Source organism: Periplaneta americana, chromosome 8, assembly GCF_040183065.1.
Source record: "Periplaneta americana isolate PAMFEO1 chromosome 8, P.americana_PAMFEO1_priV1, whole genome shotgun sequence".
NCBI lineage: Eukaryota > Metazoa > Arthropoda > Insecta > Blattodea > Blattidae > Periplaneta > Periplaneta americana.
Window position 1 is genome coordinate 46450580 of NC_091124.1, and position 23592 is coordinate 46474171.

Here is a 23592-nt window from a genome sequence, read left to right on the forward strand (position 1 = left end):
GGTATGTTCCGACTCCGAGATAACAGTCGGAACGTCGGAGCTTGTTCCGATGAACCAACGACAGCTGCAGTTACACTGTACTTGAAACTCTCACGTGGTTGGAGGGGGGCGCATGGACATTGAAATCCTTGCGGTGGCGCGAACTTTAATATCAACATTTGTAAGACTGGCCAATCATCTGTAATGTTATAGTAAGTATTCAATAATCTGTAATATTGATTCCCGCTTTATGGTTTATTTCACCATTAGTTGACTAATTCTGTTTTATAAACATTCTACAAAGTCATAAAGTACGCATACTATTATTAATTCATTGATCAGCTGATTCTATACAACGGTTAAAGTCGTAAATGGTAATGAGTGGTTTAGTTACAATGTCTGTATGTCGTTTGTTGAGGTTAAGTCTGACAAGCACAAGTTTTTGTGCTATCTTCTCTGTTATCAAAGAACGACAAAAATGTTGTAGCATTATTTGTTGGAAACTACCCATATAAGTACTGATTTGGAGAGCGAGGTTTAATGCGAAGTTTAAATTACACTTTGGTAAAGATGCGATTCCAACATTTTACTAACCCACTGCGGGGTTTCCAGGTTTCAGTACTGCCAATATATATCTTTTTTATTTATGAAATTGTAATATTTATTATTATTATTATTATTATTATTATTATTATTATTATTATTATTATTATTATTATTATTATTATTATTATAACTGTGCATTAAGAAAAGTAAAAATAAAAATTAATGATTTGTTTTTTTTATTATGTAATAGAGAGAACAGAAATTACATACCATATGTTTTAAATGTTATGTTATTTTTTTTTAGTTGGCTACCATGTCTTTATAACTTTATGTACGAAAACAAAGTGTTGTATTCTGTCCTTGTAGTCAACAGCTGTGTAATTACTAACATTAAGCTTTTGAGTTCTGTCCGCATGCACAGCAATTTTCCAAAATCGATTCGAATGTGCATTGCAGTGCCATCTATAGATAAGAATGTGTACTATGTCATGCCTATGAGTGCTCCAGTGTGAGCTGCATGGTGTTATTTGTCTATGGTGAAGAGGGAGGGTACTGTACCGTTCGTTTGAACGACTCAACGACTCCGACTCATCACCACTGGTGACTGTTATTTCGGAACTGTTATTTGGAACATAGTATTTTTTCGGAACCGGAACCGTCGGAACTGTTCCGGGAAAAGAACAACTTCGCCCATCACTATAGTAGCGCTACAACTGTCACAAGTTACTCAAATGCGCAAGCGCGGCAGACGGCAGGCGGCGGGCAGGGTATGGTATGCGCCGGCTACGCTGAGATAAAGGCACAAGCAGCACACTTCATGTACGGCGGATCGGGCTCGACTGAGCGAGCGCAAAAGCATAATCGTTCAGAAACAGAATCGTTTGCAGTTTTTAATAGATTACAATTATTATACTATTGTGCACATAATCGTGCATGGTGAGGAGGGAAGAGCAGGGAAGCTCAGCTTCCCTCGCTTCAATGAACCGACCGCCACTATTTTAATTTTGACGGATTTCCAGGTGTTATACTTAGTAAGTCTATGTGTTATACCACAGTCTAATATATGTTTTAGACTGTGGTTATACTGACGGGGATACAATTTATGTGTTGGCAACACTGTATCCAAGCCCTATTCACGTAACCTGGGAAGATCTTTGGAAAAGGAGGTGCGACCACTACTGCCAACGTGTATTTAAAAAATCTACAAGTCATTCTACAGATTTAATTTGCTCATAAACATGAGTTCATAGAATTGTTACAAAATAATACGTATGCACACTCTAACGTAATTTAAAGCACTATTACTGAATGATCCTCAATACCGTACGCTATAACAGGGGCGAATCTAGCTACTTGGCGCCTCTAGGCAGAGAAACATATTTCCGTCCCTTATTGCGTCATTTGTATCAATTGAAATAATTGATTCCGCGTTATTATTACTGTTTCTAATATTGGAAACACCTGACTCAGATAAACCACACACTCCACTATTTTCGGTATCTACTGTTCGCTACATTATTACACTCTGATATATCTGGACTCGAACTGGAACAAGCTGGCTGTTTGTTTTTTTTAATAGCACATCTATTTTTGCACTTTTTCTCACAATTTCCTCTCTTTTATTGCCTGGTCTTTCACGAGTTTCCGGTATTGTTGTTTAGTCAACTGTCCGAAGACAGGTCTGGACCCTACAAGTGACACCATTGTCCATCAAGGCATCACTCATAAGGCAACTAGGCCAGGAGATAATGGAATAGGGTGACCAGTTCCTTTTCCCCTCCATTACATACATCGCTGACTAGCTACATATTACACTAATCAGATTTCAGATGCAGTTCTTCCTCTGACACATATCGTCAATTGAGATGTACTGTCTGATAGATTTACACATCAGCCAGAACTTCAATCAGAGTTGTTTCCGGTATTGAGAACCACTTAGCTTTTTCCGACTATCACTCACTATAATGAATACGGTATTAAAATATAAATCACCTAGGTACAAAACAAATGCACTCTTTACCGTTTCAAATTAAACTGGACTGCCAAGAATCCGACTGCTACAATGGCTGGCGTATTTTCTTTGAATTTAAGTCTGAATGGGCATTATTGAACGATGATACTGGCTACTCTTATGACCACAGATCACACACAGAGTTAGCGACGTCTCTCATCACAAAGCTTATGATAGCGAACAACGAGATTTGCCTTCCTAACGTATCGTAGTATAACACCAGTAAGTTCTTTAATGGTATCACGTGAGACTCTCACGGTGAGAAAAAAAAAATGCTATGATCGCACTGTGACACTATTATTGAAAAACTGTTCTTTTTCCGTAGGCAGATCATTGATTAAATTTGAACTGATTGTTGCCAATATTATTCACATTCTTTTCATTGTGCGTTTAAGCCTAGATCATATATGTAACAGATAACTCCTCGCTACGTTAAAATCGGCAGCACTTTGAAGAGAACAACCGCCAGGATCGCCACCCGTCCGCCGTAAACGAACACGAGATGGCAGCACAGTCGCTAATGCAATTTAAATGGGAATTATGACGTGTCTCCTTATGTAACAACTAGATGGCAGCGTAGTAAACCTGACAAAAGTTGTTAACCTCAAAGCCTATAAGCCCGACATATCTGTTACGTATATGATCTAGGGTTTAAGTTCATGTACTCTTTTAAAGAGTTATATGAATAAAATTTAAAAATTATAAAAAATTAAGAGTAATAGCTTAAAAGCCGCCCCCTCAAATCTGCCGCCCTAGGGATTTGTCTAGTCTGCCTAGACCTAAATACGCCCCTGGGCTATAATAGTATTTATTAAACATAAATATTTTGGGCATTTTTAATTATTTTGTTCTGATTCGAGACTTCACAGAATGAGGGTGATTGTGGATTGGTGAAATAGTGATAATGGTGAGGGGAAACGGAAAAACCTCTCGCATCCCCTTTGTTCATCACAAATTTCTTCATAACCCTCACGGGGATCGAACTCGGGTCGCATGAGATCGATTTACTCTTGGGCCATTTACCTACTTTGTACTGTAACCTAGAGATGAACAAAACTAACTGCCGCTCTCGCTCGCTTTGTTCGTTGCATTTGTCTTTCGAGTCTCGTCTCGTCATTCTCGTGCGCCTCGAGTCTCGCTTATCATTCTCGAAATAGCATTTGGTCGGCGTGGACAGATTTCGTAACTTTGAATAACATACATAATTGAAATAAATAACATAATTGTTTAAATGAGACAAAAAGACCAAACAGAACAGTATCTTAGTTATCAAAATGTACTGGCTTTATTATATGTTATTACTGTGGTTATATAAATAGAAAAAAAAACAATTCTCAAATAAATTTGCATTTCTAAGAAACATAAAACATAACGTTAATACCTTTTTACTTGAGATTGTACACTTGTCTTGATCTCAAACATATGAAAGGAAAATTCCTAGCCTTTAATAAAAGCCTAGTAATTAAATAAAGACTGGGGAACGAATTATTGTACATTGAAGGGTAGAGATGATGTTTCAAATAGGCTACTTGATTGTTTATTCATATATAACAGTTGCCAAAGTAGATAAAAGTTCAGTCAGGTATAAACAACTGCGGCAATTCAAAGCTGCTTGACGTCCGGCACTTCGGGAGTGATCAATCTCGACGTCTCAAAACACTCACAAGAGGTCTTTACGTCAACGACGCGACATATACAACATTATTGTGCGGTTTTTCGGCTTTGCGGGCGCTGTTAGTTTTGCTTTTTCGATCGTTGTTCATCTCTACTGGCTAGTTACGCGGAGGTCCAGGCTTACCATAAAGATCTTTGTACTATAACAGCTACAGTATCCAAATGATTTAATGTGTCTCCAAACACAAATACGTTTTGTGCGAATTTCGAACGCAGCCTACATTTTTATTCTGATAAGAATAGTAAACTACAACAAAACAAAAGTATAAATAATGTTATCTAAATTATCAATATAAAAAGGCTTTATATAGGCTACGATATGACATTCACTTATAAGCTGTCACGAAAGAATCAAAAGAAATTCGTATTGAGAAAGTGTCGTTATTGAAATAAAAGAACCATAAGAAATAAGATAATCTCTCAATAAAATTATTAACAAACGTTAATGTTTTCTTAACTAGCGTAGAATTTCTTTAGAAAGGTGACACGTTACGAAAGACAGCAACGTCACGTTGTTGTCCTAGATCCTCGATCTGTGGACGAAGAGGTCCTGTATCCCAGAGTTTTTTATATAAAGCAACGAACATTAGTCTATTCGGAATCCCAAAATTTGGAAATCATAGCCAGTAGAGCTCCCTTGACGACGTCTGCAGATTCTCTTTCTGTTCCGTATATTAAATGAATATCGACTAATTCGGCGTCAGTGAATCCTTCCATTACGTCAAATGTTGGTGAGTGAGCTTCCTGCAAGGTTAATGACCAGGGATGTAGTCGTGCCAGTGCGGGCCAGGGCCCCTCCCTGGTACTTTTTTCTGCAATCTGGGAGCACCCTGCTTCTTTAGTTTTACTTTTTAATACAATAATAATTGTCTTATTTGCTTTTTACTCAACTTTGTATTTTATAATTATGAATTAGTATTAAATAGCAGCGAAATTACTAATAAGTAGTAGTAATAATAATAATAATAATAATAATAATAATAATAATAATAATAATTTAATAATACAGTATTTCTCTGTGCACTTAAGCCTATATACAATACACCACCCTCTTATTCGGTCCTTTACCTGCACGCTTAAGTGTACATAATTACAAGAAACTTTTGCCCATGTCCTAGGGTCCTGTCCGCATGGCGAGTTGCTGAGAAACATTCGCCACCATCAGGTTCGCTCCTTTATTTCAGAAGAACTTAAGAAAACATATTTTTGCTGTTTATGAAGAAGTTCATGGCCTCACTTTGAACTGTAGATGCCGTAATATTGATATAATAGCTTTTAAAGAAAAAGGTTCTAAATGCTATATCCTCGACCCTACTATTCGATTCGAGCATCATAAAGGTGAGCCTAAGGAAGTAAACACTGAAAAAAAGAGCATTTATGAACCAACATTACCATATTATAAGAATGAATATAAACTAACTGAGATAGAGGTGTTTGGATTGATAGTGGGCGTGCGTGGCACTATATCACGTCATTTTGTGGAAGTATGGAAACGTCTCGGACTACAGACCGATTATTTAGTCCTGACAGCTCAGCGAAGCGAAAGAGAGGAAGTAATAGGAGTAGTGGGGAGAGCTCCAGAGTAGAGATAAGGACGAGCGGTCGGTAAAGGAATGCAGTACAGCTTAATTGTACTAGAAACATACCGCTCTACCGCACGCATGACATCCGATCGCTTCGAAGACAAGTCAGTGACTAACCTAAACACCCCTTGGCATAACTAAATGGACTCGCCTGACCCAGGTGCACATCTCCGGCGACTGTCAGGACTAAATAATCGTACTGTACCTGTTACTAAAATTATTAAGAAAATTGTTATCATCGTAATTAGGGGTTCTTTGCACATATTAAAAAATAATTTGTAGAACAGTTTATACGGAAAGATTTAATTTTATTTAAATTGTAATTAATTATTAATTCTATTGTAACTCATTTTTAAAATATCATTTTATATGAATGTTTAAATTGTTAGTTATTCATTATCATTTATATTGTATTGTTATACCTTGTCATTTTGGCAACCTTAAATTCGAGTAGTTGTTTTGTAATAAACTAGATATTATTAAGAATAGAATTTTTTAAAGACTGAAAATATAGTGAATATTCTCTATTGTTGTATTGTTGTTCAGTCAACTCTCCAAAGACAGGTTTGAACCTCATAAGTGACACCAATAAAGCATCGCGTCATGGGACAACTAAGCCTAGAGGTAATGGGGTAGTGTGGCCAGTTCCATTCCCTCCATTGCTTATATCGCTTATGAGTAACATATTACTCTAATCAGACTTCAGATGTATACAAACAATTGTTCTTTCTCTGACACATATCATCAAGTGAAATACAGCACCTGATAATACATGTAGGCCTACATATTAGCCAGAATCTCAATAAGAGGTAATTGTTTATTCCTGAACGTAATTTTTAATTTAAATTATTATTTGCTTTGTTTGCTGAGGTGTGCAGCGCGTTCAAGACGGGCATGGGCTGCATCGACGAATACTCCAAGAATTGTCTGAAACCAAACGACAAGAAGATTCTAGAAGATCACGTGGCCGGAGCGAGGTACACCTTCCGATTCCTCTGTGATGATGCCGGTTTCCAGTCAGGTATACCAATCACTCCATAATATTATGTTTAAATATAGGCCTAGTCTGTCCGAATTCCCCTCAATTTAATATTGGCCCCGAATTGGTAGTAGTATAGTATAGTAATATAGTATGTATTAGCTGTTGTTATAGCAAAAGCTAATGACATTGTCAAATTACACGTGTGAAATTATCGTGCAGAAATGAAAATTATTCTATTACAACACTAAACATAAAACAAAATGATCACAAATACTCCTTAGAGTTTACAATTGAGAGTCAAGATTATCAAAAATAGGCTAATATCTAGATGAAAATTGTAACACACCGATCGCAAATATTATTTGATTTGCTCCGTTTATATACAATAAAACAAGAATTAACTTAACAATTTATGGGAATTTCCTAATATATTACAAAATAATAATACAATTCAGAGAAAGAAACCTAAAAAATATCTACAGCTTGATTTTCTGATTCAAAATATTCTTGCACAGAATAGAATGGGTTTCTAAGAAGCCATGTTTTCACTTTGACTTTGAATATGTCAAGTGACACTTCCTGTCCTTCCTGTGGTAACATGTTGAACATTCTATAGCCCAACATGTTAGGACTACTTTTAACTTTGGATAGTCTGCAAAATGGTATGTCCAGTTTTTCTTTATTCCGAGTATTATACTCATGTTATCCATCCTACTGGTGAAGCCATAAAGATTTTTCTTGATGTAAAGAAGGAGTTCCAGAATATATTCATTAACAACTGTTAAGATGGACTCCTGTATGAACAGTGGTTTACAATGTGCTTTGCTTGGTACTTCTGTGATAATTCTTATTGCTTTCTTCTGAATGAGTAGGACTTCAATAAGTTTATTGCTATTTCCCCACACCAGGATTCCATACTTCAATATGCTATGAAAAAAAAGCAAAATAAACACTTCTCAGGTACTGCCCGGGTATTTTATCTCTAATTACTCTTAAGAGGTACAGGACTCAGGACAGTCTCCGAGAGATGTATTCAATGTGGCAATCCCAGGTTAGTTTTGTATAAAGGTGGATACCAAGTAATTTTACTGCCTTTTCTTCAGACCCTTCTTCTTTTTTCAATGTCAAAATTAATTTTTGTGTCTTCTCCTCGTTTAAAATTAACTTATTTGCTCTGAACCATTCTGCTGCTTCCAGAACTGTAATTGAGGTTAGCTGACGCAGTTCTGCTGCACTAGTCGAACATGTTATGAAAGAAGTGTCATCTGCATATAATGTTGATTTGGCCATAATGTTGTAACTTAAACCATTTACAATAATTAGGAATAAGAAAGGTCCTAAGATGGAACCCTGTGGGACACCATGTTGCACTTCTCCTTCAAAAGACCTGATCCCTTGAATTTCTACTATTTGTTTTCTACCAGACAACAAATAGTAGAAATTCAAGGGATCAGGTAAATTATAAGAAAAGTAAATCTAAGTTAGATAGGATTGTTGATTAAGGCTCAGTTGTACGAACATGGAATGAAGTATTGTTAAAATTAATTCCATGGTTACGCGAGAAAAATGTGTTGTACAAACTCGGAATAGTGCACTTTTTGGAGGATATCTTTCGAATAAGCTACCGGTATTCCATGCTTTCAGTCGCTGTTAAATTGTTATCTAGAGAATAAATTATAAAATAGCAGCAGCATTAAACATGAATCTCTGATACTGATTGTGAATTACTATATAATATATTTTTGAGAACGCGGATACAGAAGAAAATAGGCATAATAGACCTGATGTATGATATGAGTGTGACGATGAAAAATTTCTGACAAGATTTAGACTAAAAATGGACACTGTTTTAAGCGCACTAGAATTAATCAATGATGATTGGAATATATGACAGATAGGTAAAAATATTTGACATTATCATTATTGTAAAGAAATGTTAATTTTTAAAATAATTTAAATTAAATTTTAAAGAAACTCATAAGGCAATATTGTAATATTATATTAGTATTACGTTCTGCATTCCTGTAGGTATTATTCTGAGCATTGAAATAAACTAGCTGTAGACTCCCGTGCTCTTGCCTTTTCATAGACTTTATGGCTTATAGTTTTGTTTTCTATTAATATAGGACCAGTAGTATAGTATAGTATTCATTAGCTGTCGTTATATATACACATTATTATAGTCATTCACTACCTGAAGTAGCTTAAATGTGTCTTCTGTCTTATAGTTTGATTTTTAATCCCTTTTGATCCATATTCATTTCTTTATAATAAACTCCATAGACAAAATAATAATAAACAGCTGGGTCAGATATCATACAGACCTTTCTAGCTCCGAGTGGAGAGATGTGCTGAAGATGACCGGTAATGTTGCTCTTGTACGAGCTGTTCCAGGCAGAACTCAAGACAATAACCACTGTAGGCGATCCCACAGTGAGGTTGAAACTTTGGCTCATGTCTTGGGTTCTTGACCATTTGGCAAAACTCTCCGTAACAGGAGGCATCACAAGATCTCAGGTCTGTAATCGCAACATGGCTTAAGTCCAATGGCTACACTATCTATGAAGAAGTCCATGGAATAGCGGATACCGGAAGTCTTCGGCATTATAATATTTAAACTTGGAGAGACAAAAGGTTGTATTCTGGATCCGACCATCAGATTCATTAGAATCAACCCAAGGAGGTTAATCTAGAGAAAAGGGACATTTATGAACCAACTATCCCTTATTAAACATCGTCATATAAACTCAGGGATATAGAAGTCATCGGATTAATGGTGGGTGCTAGAGGGACCATAACAAAACAATTCGTCTCATTCTGTCATAAATTTGGAGTCCCAACAACAACAATTAAGAAAATTTCTATAATAGCTTTGAAGGGTTCTCTGCAGATTTTACGGCGACACTTGTACTTCAGTTCAAATTACGGTTTAATTTTCTCATTCTATTTTATTTTTTATCTGTTTTTTTATTTTACTGCAAATTTTCATTGTTGTAAAACATTATCTACTGTAAATTTCAGTTTATTGTAAGCAAACTTCTTGTAAGACATTTTTAATGTCACACTTTAAATGTTACTGTTTAACATTCTTTGTCTTTGGCAACCTCACCAAGTTGAGGAAAATATCGAAAAAAAAAAAATGTTCAGAAATATTAAAAAATAAATACTGGTATTGTGAATGCACTTTAAAAAGAAAACACCGTCTAAAGTACTGCCAACTTCTGTCCCAGTTTTGCTAACTATGGAACAGATAACTTTGGAATAAACGAATGTCATACAACACGGAGCTCCATTTATTCTATAGCTAGACTATTCCACGAATAGCTATTCCAGTATTTATTCCGCGATTGTAGAACTGGGCCTAAATCGAATGAAAAATCTTACTAATAATAATAACACTAATGTTTGCTGTCATAGCACTGTTGGTAGAGCACTGGCTTAACGATGACCTTTGATTCAATTTCGAATCCCGGTGATGGTGGAGTCGTATTTGTGGTCGATAAAACCATCATTCTCCATTTCAATATTCATTATCGTAATTGGCTAGAATTCAGGGGTAAGGCCTTGAGGCCTTCTATTCCACTCAACCAACTCCATAATTTCATTAGTGCAAATAAATAAGTCACAACAATAATACTAGATACGTAGTAAAAGACTAACAGATAATTGAAATGTATCTAAGATACTAGTTTATCTGAATTCACTAGAAATTTAAAGATACTTACTTGTAATTTTATCAATTACAATGAAAAATAATTAGATATTTAAATATAATCACTGGTTAACGCATAAAGAGTGAATCAATATGTAAGCTAGTCTGAAAACAAAGCTCTAATACATGTACCAGAATTTCACCCTTTGTGCGATGAAAGTATTATGTCAATTATTGACTGATTATATAAATATTTTTACAATGAAGGGCTCGAGGGGGGGGGAGGAGCTAACCCACAGTAAGTTAGTTTCGAGAAAAAGCTATTTGAAAGTTAAAAAAAAAAAATTCTACAATTCAGGATTGTGTGTGAATGTGCATGGAATTTTTCTGACGTATTATGTGGAACATTCAGTTTTGTTGGGGAGAGAGTTTCTATGTAAATTCCCTTTTTAAGGCGAGTAAAATAATACTTGAAAGGAGATTGAATTACAAAATTGGATTAACTCATTTTTTCCTCAGACTTTTTAAAATAATGCATGGGTTAACAATCGTTTATGAATGCATTGTATTACACGTATTTTATAGCTTTTAATTCACATATTATGTGTTTTACTTCAACTGATTATTCATCGTGCTATCATCGACCATTTCAGCTTCATTATCAGTAATAGCTTTTGCTAATGAAACTAACTTTTCATAGAATGGGTGATATTCTGGAGAAATCAATCGCAGAAGCGCCAGTAAATTAGCCTGCTTCCTACTATCAATGAGGATGGCTCTAAGTATCTTTGTGGCAAAACAAAGGCTGAATAACTTTGTTCATGAACAAGAACTGACTACTTTTCTACGTGCTAGAATCTTCTTCTGAGATATAACATATTGTTGGTCTTTATTTTTCTTCTGATTTGCTTATTCTTTTTGAAAATCGAGCAGTATTACCTATAAATATTTCTGTTCGAATTATTGTAACAACGACTGATGTTACACTTATGAACATTCCACAATTTTCAACTCTCAGTCATCTGCTAAACTTTTAGGAATTGTACTGGATCCCAAAATTTTCTTCGCCCCCCCCCCATATTGATTATGTTTATACTAAGCTCTCAAGAGTTATTTATTTATTAAGTAAATTGAAATTACTGGTGCCCAAAACATATGTAAGAAGTGCTTATTTTGCCTTCTTTAATAGTATAATAACCTATGGTATTACTGTATGGGGAAATAGTTTTAGTGTATCTAATGTTCTCCTATTGCAAAAAAAAAAAAAAAAAGCCTTACGTATATTAACCAGTTCTGCTTATGATGGGCATTATAAGCCATTGTTCATAAATGAGGCTATTCTGAATGTTATTAATCTTTATATCTTCACTTCTTTGCTGAAGGTAAAGAATAACTTGGCAAATTATTATCATAGATCTGATCATCATAATTATAACACAAGATACAATTTTCACCTGACTGAATCTAATGCTAGACTGAAAAAAAAAAAAAAAAAAATTATGTTCATGATAGGATCTATGTTTAATAGATTACATAAATCTGCACATAATGTTAGTTATAATACATTTAAGAAAGTTAGATGATTAATCATCCCTGTTATAGTATTGGTGAATACTTTGAATCCTCGGTCAATAACTTATGTTTTTAATATAATCTTATTCACTTTGTCTTGTTTTATCATGACTATGACCATAGTATTTGTAATAATACTCATGACTTTAATCTAATTTAATCTAATCCATTCCCTAAAACTGTAATTATTCACTGATACATTATCTCTGAGGGAAGAAGGTGTTAATCCACAAAACATATTTTATCGAAATGATGATACTGAATGTACATGTGGTGATACTTCTTCACTATCAGAAGAATCTTAAGTGTAATCTGGATCATTAACACTATCATCAGTGTCAAAATTATTTCCTGTATCACTAGAACACTACATTTCGTCTTTACTATTTGAAGGGTACATGGGAAAAACGAACAACTTCACAATGCTGTTAAGGGTGATGTCATTATCTAATTCACTGTATTACTAGAAACATTAGTGTTATTTTTACCAAAAGTGGTAAAGGAGAATTAAAACCACGGATACACTCATCATTTCCTTCATTTCAGGTAGAAACATCAATAAATTTTGCAGTAATATACTGAAATAGATCACTATCTCACCCTTAATGGAAATGTGACATTGTTCGTTTTTCCCGTGTACCCTTCATTTGTCATTTTAATGTGGATTAACTACTTTTTTGTTCAAAAATATAACACCAGAATGTGGTTGGAATAAAAAACTGTGGATATTGCAGAGTTATTTTTTACTGCTATGAGTACTATCTGATGGAAGATGGTAAAACTACTAATATGGAGTGTGATATATACATTTTCTCAGTACCTATTCATAAAAGTGTCTGTTAGCTTCTTTTTTTTCCCCCTCGAGCCCTTCAATGGTATGTTGAATAACACAAAGAAATGAAAAGAAGTGGGACCCTGTTAACGTGACAACAGTGGAGTAAACATGTGGTTGTGCACATATAGGGGTAAAATGTTTGATGCTATAAAGAATGCAATCATGCCCAGTTTGCGTGGGTCTTAGTCACACTAATAATGATTTATTCATTTACAGTGGAGCTGCATGGCAAACTAATTGAGCCTGAGTATGTAAATTTTGTAATGTCAGGAAAGAGCAAATAGAGGGATTATCCCACTGGAAGATCGCTTAGGCATATAGGTACTGTAACAATATAGTGCTTAAATGTAGGTAGAGTTCCTAATTATGAATGACCTGTTTGTAGGTCACAAAAATTATATTACTCGTATATTATATTATATTGTATTGTATTGTATTGTATTGTATTATATTATATTATATTATATTATATTATATTATATTATATTATATTATATTATATTATATTATATTATATTATATTATATTATATAGATTTTCTCCACCAGAGACTCAGGTTTCAAATCCTGAGGATTTAAAATTGAATTTGTGATACACAAAGACTATGTATATTTTATAGCAAGTGTTATTGAAGACACCTTGTTTTTTTTCCCATTATCTCATTAGTAGTTCTTGTCCACACCTGTGGAGTAATGGTCAGCGCGTCTGGCCGCGAAACCAGGTGGCCTGGGTTCAAATCCCGGTCGGGACAAGTTACCTGGTTGAGGTTTTTTCCGGGGTTTTCCCTCAACCCAATACGAGCAAATGCTGGGTAACTTTCGGTGCTGGACCCAGGACTCATTTCACTGGCATTATCACCTCCATTTCATTTAGACGCTAAATAACCTAGATATTGATACGGCATCGTAAAATAACTCAATAAAAAAATTAGTAGCCCTTTCTTATATCATCTTCACAACACAATAAAGATGCCTCAGTATTATCCAAAAACAGCTAATATAACTTCCGGCTTTACTTCGAGTTTACAGCTGAAGAAAAATTAAAATAAGAATTGAGAAATAAAATTCAAAATAATTTATAAGCGATCTTAGGAATTAGGTAATACTCAGTCTTCAGTAAATAAAATGTATATCTGCTTATAATGTTTACTTTTTTTACATTTCTAAACTATACCAGTAGTGCTTACATTTTATCTTTCCACGGTGATCGAATTAGAGTGGAAGCGGCGGTGCAAGCGCAACTGCCCACATGTGACCCACACTGAACACTCCAGTAGCGGCTGGTGGTCAAAATAATGAGTATGCTACAATCTCTATATCGGCCTACTGTATACACTTATATGTATTTATCTTAATTTGAGACTCGTCTAGTGACAAAATATGAAGTCCATACGATGTTCCTTCCTACTGCAGAACTTGTCAATTACCCTGGAGTTAAACCCCTCCATCTTTGACATCATACTCTTCTTCTCTATTGACAGTACTGCAAGAGCAGTGAGGCGATCCTGGGACATAATGTTCCTTAAAAACGTTTTTATGCGTTTAAAGAAAGAAAAACATCTTTCTGGCTCAGCAGTGGTCATTGGTGTTGTAACCAAAATATTTAACAACTTCGTTACTTCACAGAATGGATCCTGTGAATTGTTGGAGGCTATATATTATGTATTGTAACAATTGAACAGCTACATCTATATTTCGGAAATCGGGTCTTCCATATAGAACCCCAAGTTGTGTCTTTAACACTCTTTTGTTCAGTACAGTATAGCTGTTGACAGCAACTTCAAGTTCACGTTCAGGAAAATTATGCGAAAAATTGTCAAAAAATTTGCTGTTTAACAATTTTGTTGCGTCTAGGTAGGTTAAAGACTGAAATGAGAAGTAGTTTCCTGAATTATACCTACTGTCACATAATTCCTTGGCTTCAATTTTCTAGACTGACTGATTCAGGAGGAACCTCAAAAACCAGGTACATGGCAGCAGCGGTCGGACACTTGAATTACCAAACAAATTGTACATAGTTCCGAGTTCTTCCACAAACAAGCATTCTTTCGTTACGCTTTACTTTTGTAATCTCCAAGCTGTGTTGTGCTGAAGCTGACTACAGCACTTCCCCGCGTAAAAATAGCCAATCAGAGCAGTGATTTCAGCTTCGAACATGCGCATTAGTTATCTACTTCTTATATAGAGTTTTGAGTAGCACAACGTACCGCCTGAGGCACCAAAGAGCAAAGAGCGAAGACTAAACATTCTATAACACGTCGTCAACATAACCACGGGAAATTGTCAAATGGCAGATCAAATACTATGGTATTGCAAATACATTATTTGAGCAAAAATTATCATTGTGCTGTAGCACTGTAGCACATAAGGACGGGCCGCCCCTGGAACACTCAGTAATGAATAAAAAACACACGATATAATCCGTAGAACGGACAGTTTTTTTTTTTTTTAACAATTTGTGAGAATGTTAAAAAATGCTTACCTTTTCAAAGATGATGTTGAAAGTGTGAAAAGATAAAATGTATGCACTGCAATTTAGTGATATAAATCTTCTCCGATTTTAAAATATTTATCTGTACTATAATTTTCAGAGTACCTAATGTACAAGACATGCTATCGAGGAGTGTCCAAAGACTGGGATGCTTGTGCCAGTCGCTTCGTGCAGCTTGTGAGGGAAGAAATGAGCCGTAAAAACGTCAGTGAAACAAGTCGTCTTATGGAGTTGTGTTGGTTAGTTACATCAATTTTTCATTATTGTCTTCATTATACTACTAGGTTCAAAAAGTTCCCGGAATTTTACTACCATTTTTCGTATTAATATATAACAAGGGATATTATACATTTGTTTTGTTGGTAACATTCATGATGTCATTTCCTTAAAGTTTGCTGATAATGGCAATTATTGGTTTTGAGTTGTAGGCAATTGTTTATCATAGTGTTTTGTTTGTTCGTCGCATTTTGTAATTATGTCCACAGAGCAAAGTACAAACATCAAGTTCTGTGTTTTGCTGGGGACATGATCAGTATGGCTGATGAAGATGGTGATTTCTTAAACAAAATGAAACTGGTGCTACTTGTACGACCCAGTCCCTAAACGACAGTCATCTGAGTGGAAATCGAAAACATCTCCTCGGAAGCAAAAATTTCCTAGGGACACTTCCAAAGGCAAAGTTATTTTAAATGTTATGTTTTATTTAACGACGCTCGCAACTGCAGAGGTTATATCAGCATCGCCGGATGTGCCGGAATTTTGTCCCGCAGGAGTTCTTTCACATGCCAGTAAATCTACTGACATGAGCCTGTCGCATTTAAACACACTTAAAGCAAAGTTATGTTGGAAGTTTTCTTCGACTCTCAGGGTCTCATGCACCATGAGTTCATTCCAGAAGGTCGTACTGTAACGAAAGAATTGTACGTAGAAACCCTCCGTCGCCTCTGGGACGCAGTGAGAAGGAAACGTCCAGAAAAGTGGGTAGAAAACAACTGGTTCCTTATGTATGACAATGCACCTGCTCATCGCGCAATTATTGTAAAGAATTTTCTTGCCAGGCACAACATAACTGCTTTGGATCACCCACCATACTCTCCTGATCTCTCACCACCTGATTACTTTCTGTTTCCCCGTCTGAAAAGTCATCTGAAAGGACGGAGATTCAATGCTGAAGAGGTTATCGCAAACGCGACGAGAGCACTAAGACGGGTTTCACAAAATGGCTTCCAGGCCTGCTTCCAGGAACTCTACACGCGTTGGCAAAAGTGTGTTGTTGCGGAAGGCAACTATTTTGAAGGGAATGCTGTAGAATAGTGTTTAAGGTACGTTGTTTCTATGATGCTAGCAAATTCCGGGAACTTTTTGAACCTAGTATGTATTATTAGCTATTGCTGCAAAACTTTTAGCACATTCATATCCTGTTCCTTGACAATACAGCTGAAACTGTAGCAGACGGAAGGGAATGTGAGAAAATTTCCAGTGCCCTACAACAGGGACTTTCGACTGAAGGAGAATACTATAGCACAGTGGTTTCCTATAATTTGAGTGCCACGGACCCCTTCAAGCTTGTATTTCATTTTGCAGATCCCCAGAATGCTTTGTATAATTTAGGTTGGTAATGATGTTCTATTGAAAACATTTGCATGAGGTAGTGAATTAAGTATTCTTAATTAATTGACAAAGATATTAAATTTCAGTTTTAGCTTTTAAGGACATAATCTGAAAATACGTAAATTCAACATTATTTTACGTTATGTCATGTCTTTTCTGTGAAAAACGAAACCAATTCAGTTAGACTTGCCATAAGGTTATCAATTTAATTGTTGATGTCTTTGCTGTGAAAAATTAAAACCGTTTTTCGACTTACCATAAGGTTATGAATGGGATGGTTGATGTTGCTTTGCGAAGTTAGTTCAATTGTAGATAATCTAAATTCGCAAGTCTATCTCAACATTAAATTTAGTGTTTATGCAAGTGAGGATCGAAAAGTAATGCACAACAACTTTCTGTATTTAATAGGTAAACAAAACGAAATAATTCAGAAAATAGCTACAGGTTGTACCTGTTTTCCAACACAGGAACCAAGTCTCTCGACATATTTCCCCCATCGTGACATCAGATTCAGTACACCTCGTTCATAAAACTTCATTTTCTGGGCGTATAACTACCTGCACATGACTGATTTCACTTCTTGATCCGAACCAAAGTGTTGGCCTCCTAGGAATTTTTTAATTGGTCCGAAGAGGTGAAAGTCAGACTGTGCGAGGTCTGGGCTGTAGGGTGGATGACTGCCGTCTCAATGCCTCTTTCATTGGCTGGAGTTGCAGCTGTCACTGTCCGACTGGAACATGCTTCGTGGGTTAGATTTACTCGGCCCTCTTCGAAGAACCTGCATTACCTGAAGATGTTGCTACGGTCCAGACAATCAGCTCCATACACCTGCAACATTTCTCTATGGATTTCACTCGGACTTTTTTGTTTTGCTCAGAAAAAACGGACTACATCTCGCTGCTCTTCACAAGTAGACGATGCTAGCACACGTTCCATCTTTACTCAGTAGTTATCGCATGTTCCACCAAAGTGATACCTAATCAAGCCATTGCTGTCTGTAGCGAAAGATTCAAACTAACTATCTGCCAACTTTGAACGTCCTAACCAAAACAGTATACCGCAAAGAAATTTTTGTGCGTTATTTTCTGAGCCTCCCTAGCATGTACCGGTATTGCTTTACTTAACGTATTTGCTCTTCAAGAAGACCAGAGCAGAAAGTATAGCCTATACTCTCACACAAGAATGTTTTTCAAAGGACATTAAGTATTTCTATTTTATTTTGGAAAATATCGAGCAAGATAAATGATTACATGCAGCCAAAATGCAACAGGGTCGCTGTAGAAAAGATGATTTTTAAGCTCGAATCAGAAGATAATTTTAACAGTTTCTCTTTTTCTTTGACAGAGAAACTATTTTTTATCACCAAGAAGAGGTTTTTCATCCAATTGTTTTTTTTTTTTCATTTCTTTAATTTTAATGTTAATGAATCAAGGTATTATTTGTATTTTCAAAGATATCGGACAAGAATTCATTGTAATTTGTTGCTAGGAAGTAACTAAGAGTGAAAAACTAATCTATTTCTTGATTGAGAACTCAGCGAGACCACAATTTAATTTCTTTATCGTTGCCTCTAACTTATCCTGAACGGTGAATACTGATAAGGTTGGATCCTGAATATTTTTAAATTTAGTGAATTAAATTTAAAATATCAGATAGGTTGGAAAGACTTGCAAGCCAAAAGAAGCTCCTCAAGTGATCTCATTTCTGTTAAATTCTGTGTCTCAAAAGTCTGATATAAGCACAAAATATTCCACCAATCTGAAAAAAATACCATTTGAAAACATACCGGTACCGGTACCTTGTTTCCACCGACACTCTTTCGAATCACGTATCTGCGGACCACAGGTTGGGAACCGCTGTCCTAATAGGAACGAGGCATGTTTAGTGCTCTTAAGGCAGCTACTTTGTCAGTAAATTTATCTACAATGAATTGGTTTTCCAAAACTTAAAATCTCTAGAAGAAGGAAAGTCTGACTGCTTCAATTAAAACAATTCTGGGGGGGGGGGGGGGGGGGAAGGATAAAAGCTTCAATGAAAATAACTGAATTCAATGTTAGAGGTTTAACAGTAAAAGAGAATAATTTGAAATATTTGTAAATTTTACCACTGCAGTTATTAATGTTAAGAATAGGTAAGATGCTAATATATTTGTAATTATATTTGTTGGTTGGTTATATAATTTTATTAATGAATTTATCATTTCATTTTCTGTATAATAGATGTGTTCATGGATTGTAATTACTATATTTCTTTATTATTTATTGTTAGGTTTATGTTTATTATTATTGGTATAATAATTATTATTAATATTACTGTTAATATATTATTCATATATAGAATATTTCATTTGATGCTAATCTTGTAACACTGAAGGTGAATCTGAGTTAGTTTCAAGACTTAATGTTGAATATATAAGAGGTGAATTTGCTTGAATTTTTTGGCTGAATATGCTAGTATTTTGTTTATAAATATTATTTTGTATTATCTTTTTTTTGGTAGTGATATTAATTATATACTTTTTATTTCAAGTTTTCTTTCATTTCTTTTATATTTATTTTGAGTTCGGGATAACATACCACGTTTTCAGTAGACAATTGATATATTTAACTTGGAAAGGATTTTTGCATTTGTCATTGAATTAAATGTGGGGTTGACATTGCTACTACACCTGAGGCGAAAAAAATGTTCGAAGGTGCCTAAGAAGGTAAAAATTTATTATGTTCAGTGGTGTAGAATGCATTCTAGTCTCTGCAGAAAAATATTGAATACACAGCTAAACCTTTGTCAATGAGTAGGCTATTTAATAGTTACCAGTATATAAATATTAAAATATATAAGGTATCTGAAATCTCTTGGGTCAAAATAATACAAATAATAGAGAAGTCTAAACTGAATATTTTGAGATAGGGAACCAATTGTTGGAAATGAATATTTCAGGAGTCACTAGATTTTAACGAGAAATACGTTTGAGGAACGTTCTGGTTTTCATAACAGACAACTGCCTTTTGCGTCGACATTTGGTGGCATTAGCTTGAAAAACAATAACACAGTCGTCGCAGGTAACGTGGGCTATGTTGACACAAAACTATTGAATAATGATAGATTAAGTTGAAATTAATTCTGTAAAATGTGCTCGAGGGTCCAGCGCCCAAAAATTTCCCAGCATTTGCTTTGAATTGGTGGAGAAAAACAAACCCTTAAAAACTTCAATCAGGGTTTCAACCATGGCCCACTGGTTTCGTAGTAAGACATGTTGAACATTAGTCCATAGTGCTAGACTAAAAAGGTCATGTACTCTCCCAAAATTTAGAAAGGAGATTTTGAAACTGTCTGCCTTCCTGCTCCAAGCACCTGCTTAAGAAATAACGTTAACATTCACTGCATTTTCTTTAAAAAATGGAGACGACAATTTTATGGACGCTATTTTTCAGTTCTTCCAAGATGTGAATTACTTTTTTATACTCTATCTTTTAAAGCTGAAAGTCACTGGAGGTTAGGTCTGGTGAGCGAGGAGGCCACACATTGCTACTAATAATCTTATTACTCGAACAGTGTATGAAGTTCGTAAATTATATTTTAATTAATTATTTTTAATAATATTTATATTAATGTTTGTGGCTAATGGAATTAATTATATTGCACTATCTCCGTAACCAGAGTGTGTGCCAATAGTCGAAATTGCCACTTTCTGAGCAGGAAATAAATTGTTCAACTGGTATTCTTATAATAATAAAATGAAAAATGTAAAAAAAAAAAAAAAACTTTTTAGTTGAAGGGAATTCTTCAGACAACTTCTGTAAATTTTAAGTTACTTAAATTTATTTATTTCACTACATTAACAGTTTAGGAGCTAGATTAATAGCAGTCAATAAGAGCTATTATGGATTAGCAAATATATTAAAAGCAAAGAATGTTCCTTGTACGATTAAAACTAAAATTTATAAAACAATGATAAGACCGGTGTTGATTTATGGAGCGGAGACTTGGACCCTGACAAAAAGAGAGGAAAATTCTCTGGGAACTTTCGAAAGAAAGTTATATGAAGAACCAGATATAGTGGCGATTATAAAAGCAGAAAGGATAAGATGGCTTGGTCATCTCATGAGAATGAGAGAAGACTAAATAGCCATAAAGTTGCTTTTTAATGACACTGGAGGGATAAGGAAAAAGGGAAGACCTAAGCTCAGATGGTTTGATGGTGTGGCAGAGACTTGGTGGCATTGGGAGTGAGAAATTGGAGGAGGAAGGCACAGGAAAGACAAACATGGAAAAGAATTGTTGAGGATGCCAAAGCCCATGTGTGGCTGTAGTGCGGACATGATGATGATGATGATGATGATGATGATGACATTAACAGTTACCACACACTTAACTCAATTCTACTTGACATAGGTACTGTACCTAATATAAAATCCAAGACGGAGATTAATAATCTTCAGTATGTACCGGTAATAAACTTATTCTGTTACTCTGTTGGTAATTAGTGCAAGGTAAGCAAAGGCACTAAAGCAGCCAAAAATACGTACTTTTCAATAATTTATCATAAGCTTTGATAAAATAGTTGTTTAGAGATTTATAATCATGTACAGTACTTAGCCTACAGTCTCTTCCCAGTAAATATTTCTCACCTGAAACTCTTCTAATTTGGACATGGCATTACCGGATTAAATTTATGTAGGTTAATTAAATTAATAAAATATATTATCGTGAAGTTTCGTGCAATCCTCCCGATACACTGTGCATATTGTTCAATTTACAAACCCTTGTTGTTACGCTTAATCAATCAATAATCAATCAATCAATCTTCTTAATGTATCCAGCTGTTTGCTGACAACATAAAGTTCACTATAATCTACTGTAGTCTATTCAGTTGTTGTTTTTCACAAGAAATGAGGGGTATTTTGATCGGTGTTCATTATAGATCCCTGTTGCTAGTAGCCAGAGTTGGGGTGTAGTCAATATATACTGCAGGGCTGTGTCTTCTGCAACTGATACTGATGATTTTAATTTACTTCTTTTGTGGTTTATGGATGGACAGTATAGAAGAATGTGTTCCAGATCTTCATCATGATTATTACACCACAGACAAGTAGGATTATCAGAAATGTGAAATCGGTGTAGGTACAATTGTGTGACAATGTGATCTGTTCTGGCTCTTGTTAAAAATGTTTGAATATGTCAGGGCAAGTTTTTGTACATTTTCAGGTGATTTGGTTTCTTTTGTACAGGCTGTAAAATTTTTCCTTTGTCAGAAGAGAGCCAATTCTTGATCCATAGGTTAATAAAATGAGACTTTACTGAAGCAAAAGTACTGGGTAGAGATATCACTTGAAGAGGTCTTGGTTGCAAATATGTATATTGCCTGTTTTGCAATATTATCGACTTTCTCGTTTCCAGGTATACCACAGTGACTAGGTATCCATTGAAATGTTATTTCCTTTTGGAGTTTTGTAGTTTACTTAGTTTCTGAATTGGAATAGTTCTATGTGGTTGTTGCGCTTAACAAAACTGGAACAAATTTAAATCTTTAAATGATTATCTTATACTTATAGTAAGTATGAGTTTAAATTGTGTTTCAGTGCTAAACATGGGTTCCTGAGATGCGTATATGCAGCAAGCAGATATAAATGCCGAAAGGAGGAGGCCCTGTTTCTCAAGAAGATAGCCGAGACCCTCTCTGACATGCGTGTTTACTCACCACACTGCAAGAATGTGGACATGCAGCTGTGTAGTGGTGGCAACGTTCACCATTCTTTGGCAATGTTGCTGAAATTTGCACTTCTCATCCTGATTGCGTCCTTTTCTTCAAAATGCTGAGAGGTAAACTATCAACACATTCAAATTATATCCGAAAAAAGACATATACCTAATAGTTTGTTGTCCATCCATCCACCTGGCTATCTAATCTAATCCAATCTAATCTAATCTAAATAGTAGGCTGCACCATTTTGGTAACTCTTTAAGGGTAGCTAGTCTCATATTGAATTTTCTCTCTCTCTAACCTATCTATACTTCGTTCCATAATATCTGACAGGAGAAGTAAACACTGCCAGCAGAGAAGGAGGAGAGAAGTATATTATTATTATTATAATTGCTATTTGACCAAAGGCAGACTCATTCCACACTTGACTTGAAGTTGGGCAGTCTAAAGCCTTCTACCCCCACTCAACTTCAATTCAAGTGTGGAATGAGACCTCTGCCATTGGTTAAATAGTAATTATACTTCTCTCCTGCTGGCAGTGTTCACTTCTCCTGGCAGACATTATGGAACGAAATATAATATTTATCTATTATATCTAATCTACCCAATCTATTCTATCCATCCTATCTTGTCTGTCATATAACCTATCTCGTCCGTTCCGTCTATCCTATCTCACCTGGTCTACAGCTGTGGAGTAATGGTTAGCCTGCCTGCCCGGGTTCAAATCCTGGTTGGGACAAGTTACCTGGTTGAGGTTTTTTCCGGAGTTTTCCCTCAACCCATGAGAGCAAATGCTAGGTAACTTTCGGCGTTGGACCCCAGACTCATTTCACTGACATTATCACCTTCATTTCATTTAGACACTAGATAATCACAGCAGTTGATAAAGCGTCGTAAAATAACCAATTAAAAAAATCGTCTGTTCCGCCTATCCTACCTCGTTTGTCTCGTCTATC

General features: G+C 35.3%; 1 protein-coding gene across 1 annotated transcript in view; it reads left to right on the forward strand.

Moving 5' to 3' along the window:
* LOC138704705 (uncharacterized) overlaps positions 1-23592 on the forward strand; it is a 597313-nt gene that overhangs the window by 567926 nt on the left and 5795 nt on the right. Inside the window, exons 3-5 of the mRNA XM_069832845.1 lie at positions 6672-6814; positions 15425-15563; positions 22515-22755. Coding sequence (XP_069688946.1) covers positions 6672-6814; positions 15425-15563; positions 22515-22752 — 520 coding nt within the window. The 3' untranslated portion in view covers positions 22753-22755. The remainder of the gene's footprint in view (positions 1-6671; positions 6815-15424; positions 15564-22514; positions 22756-23592) is intronic.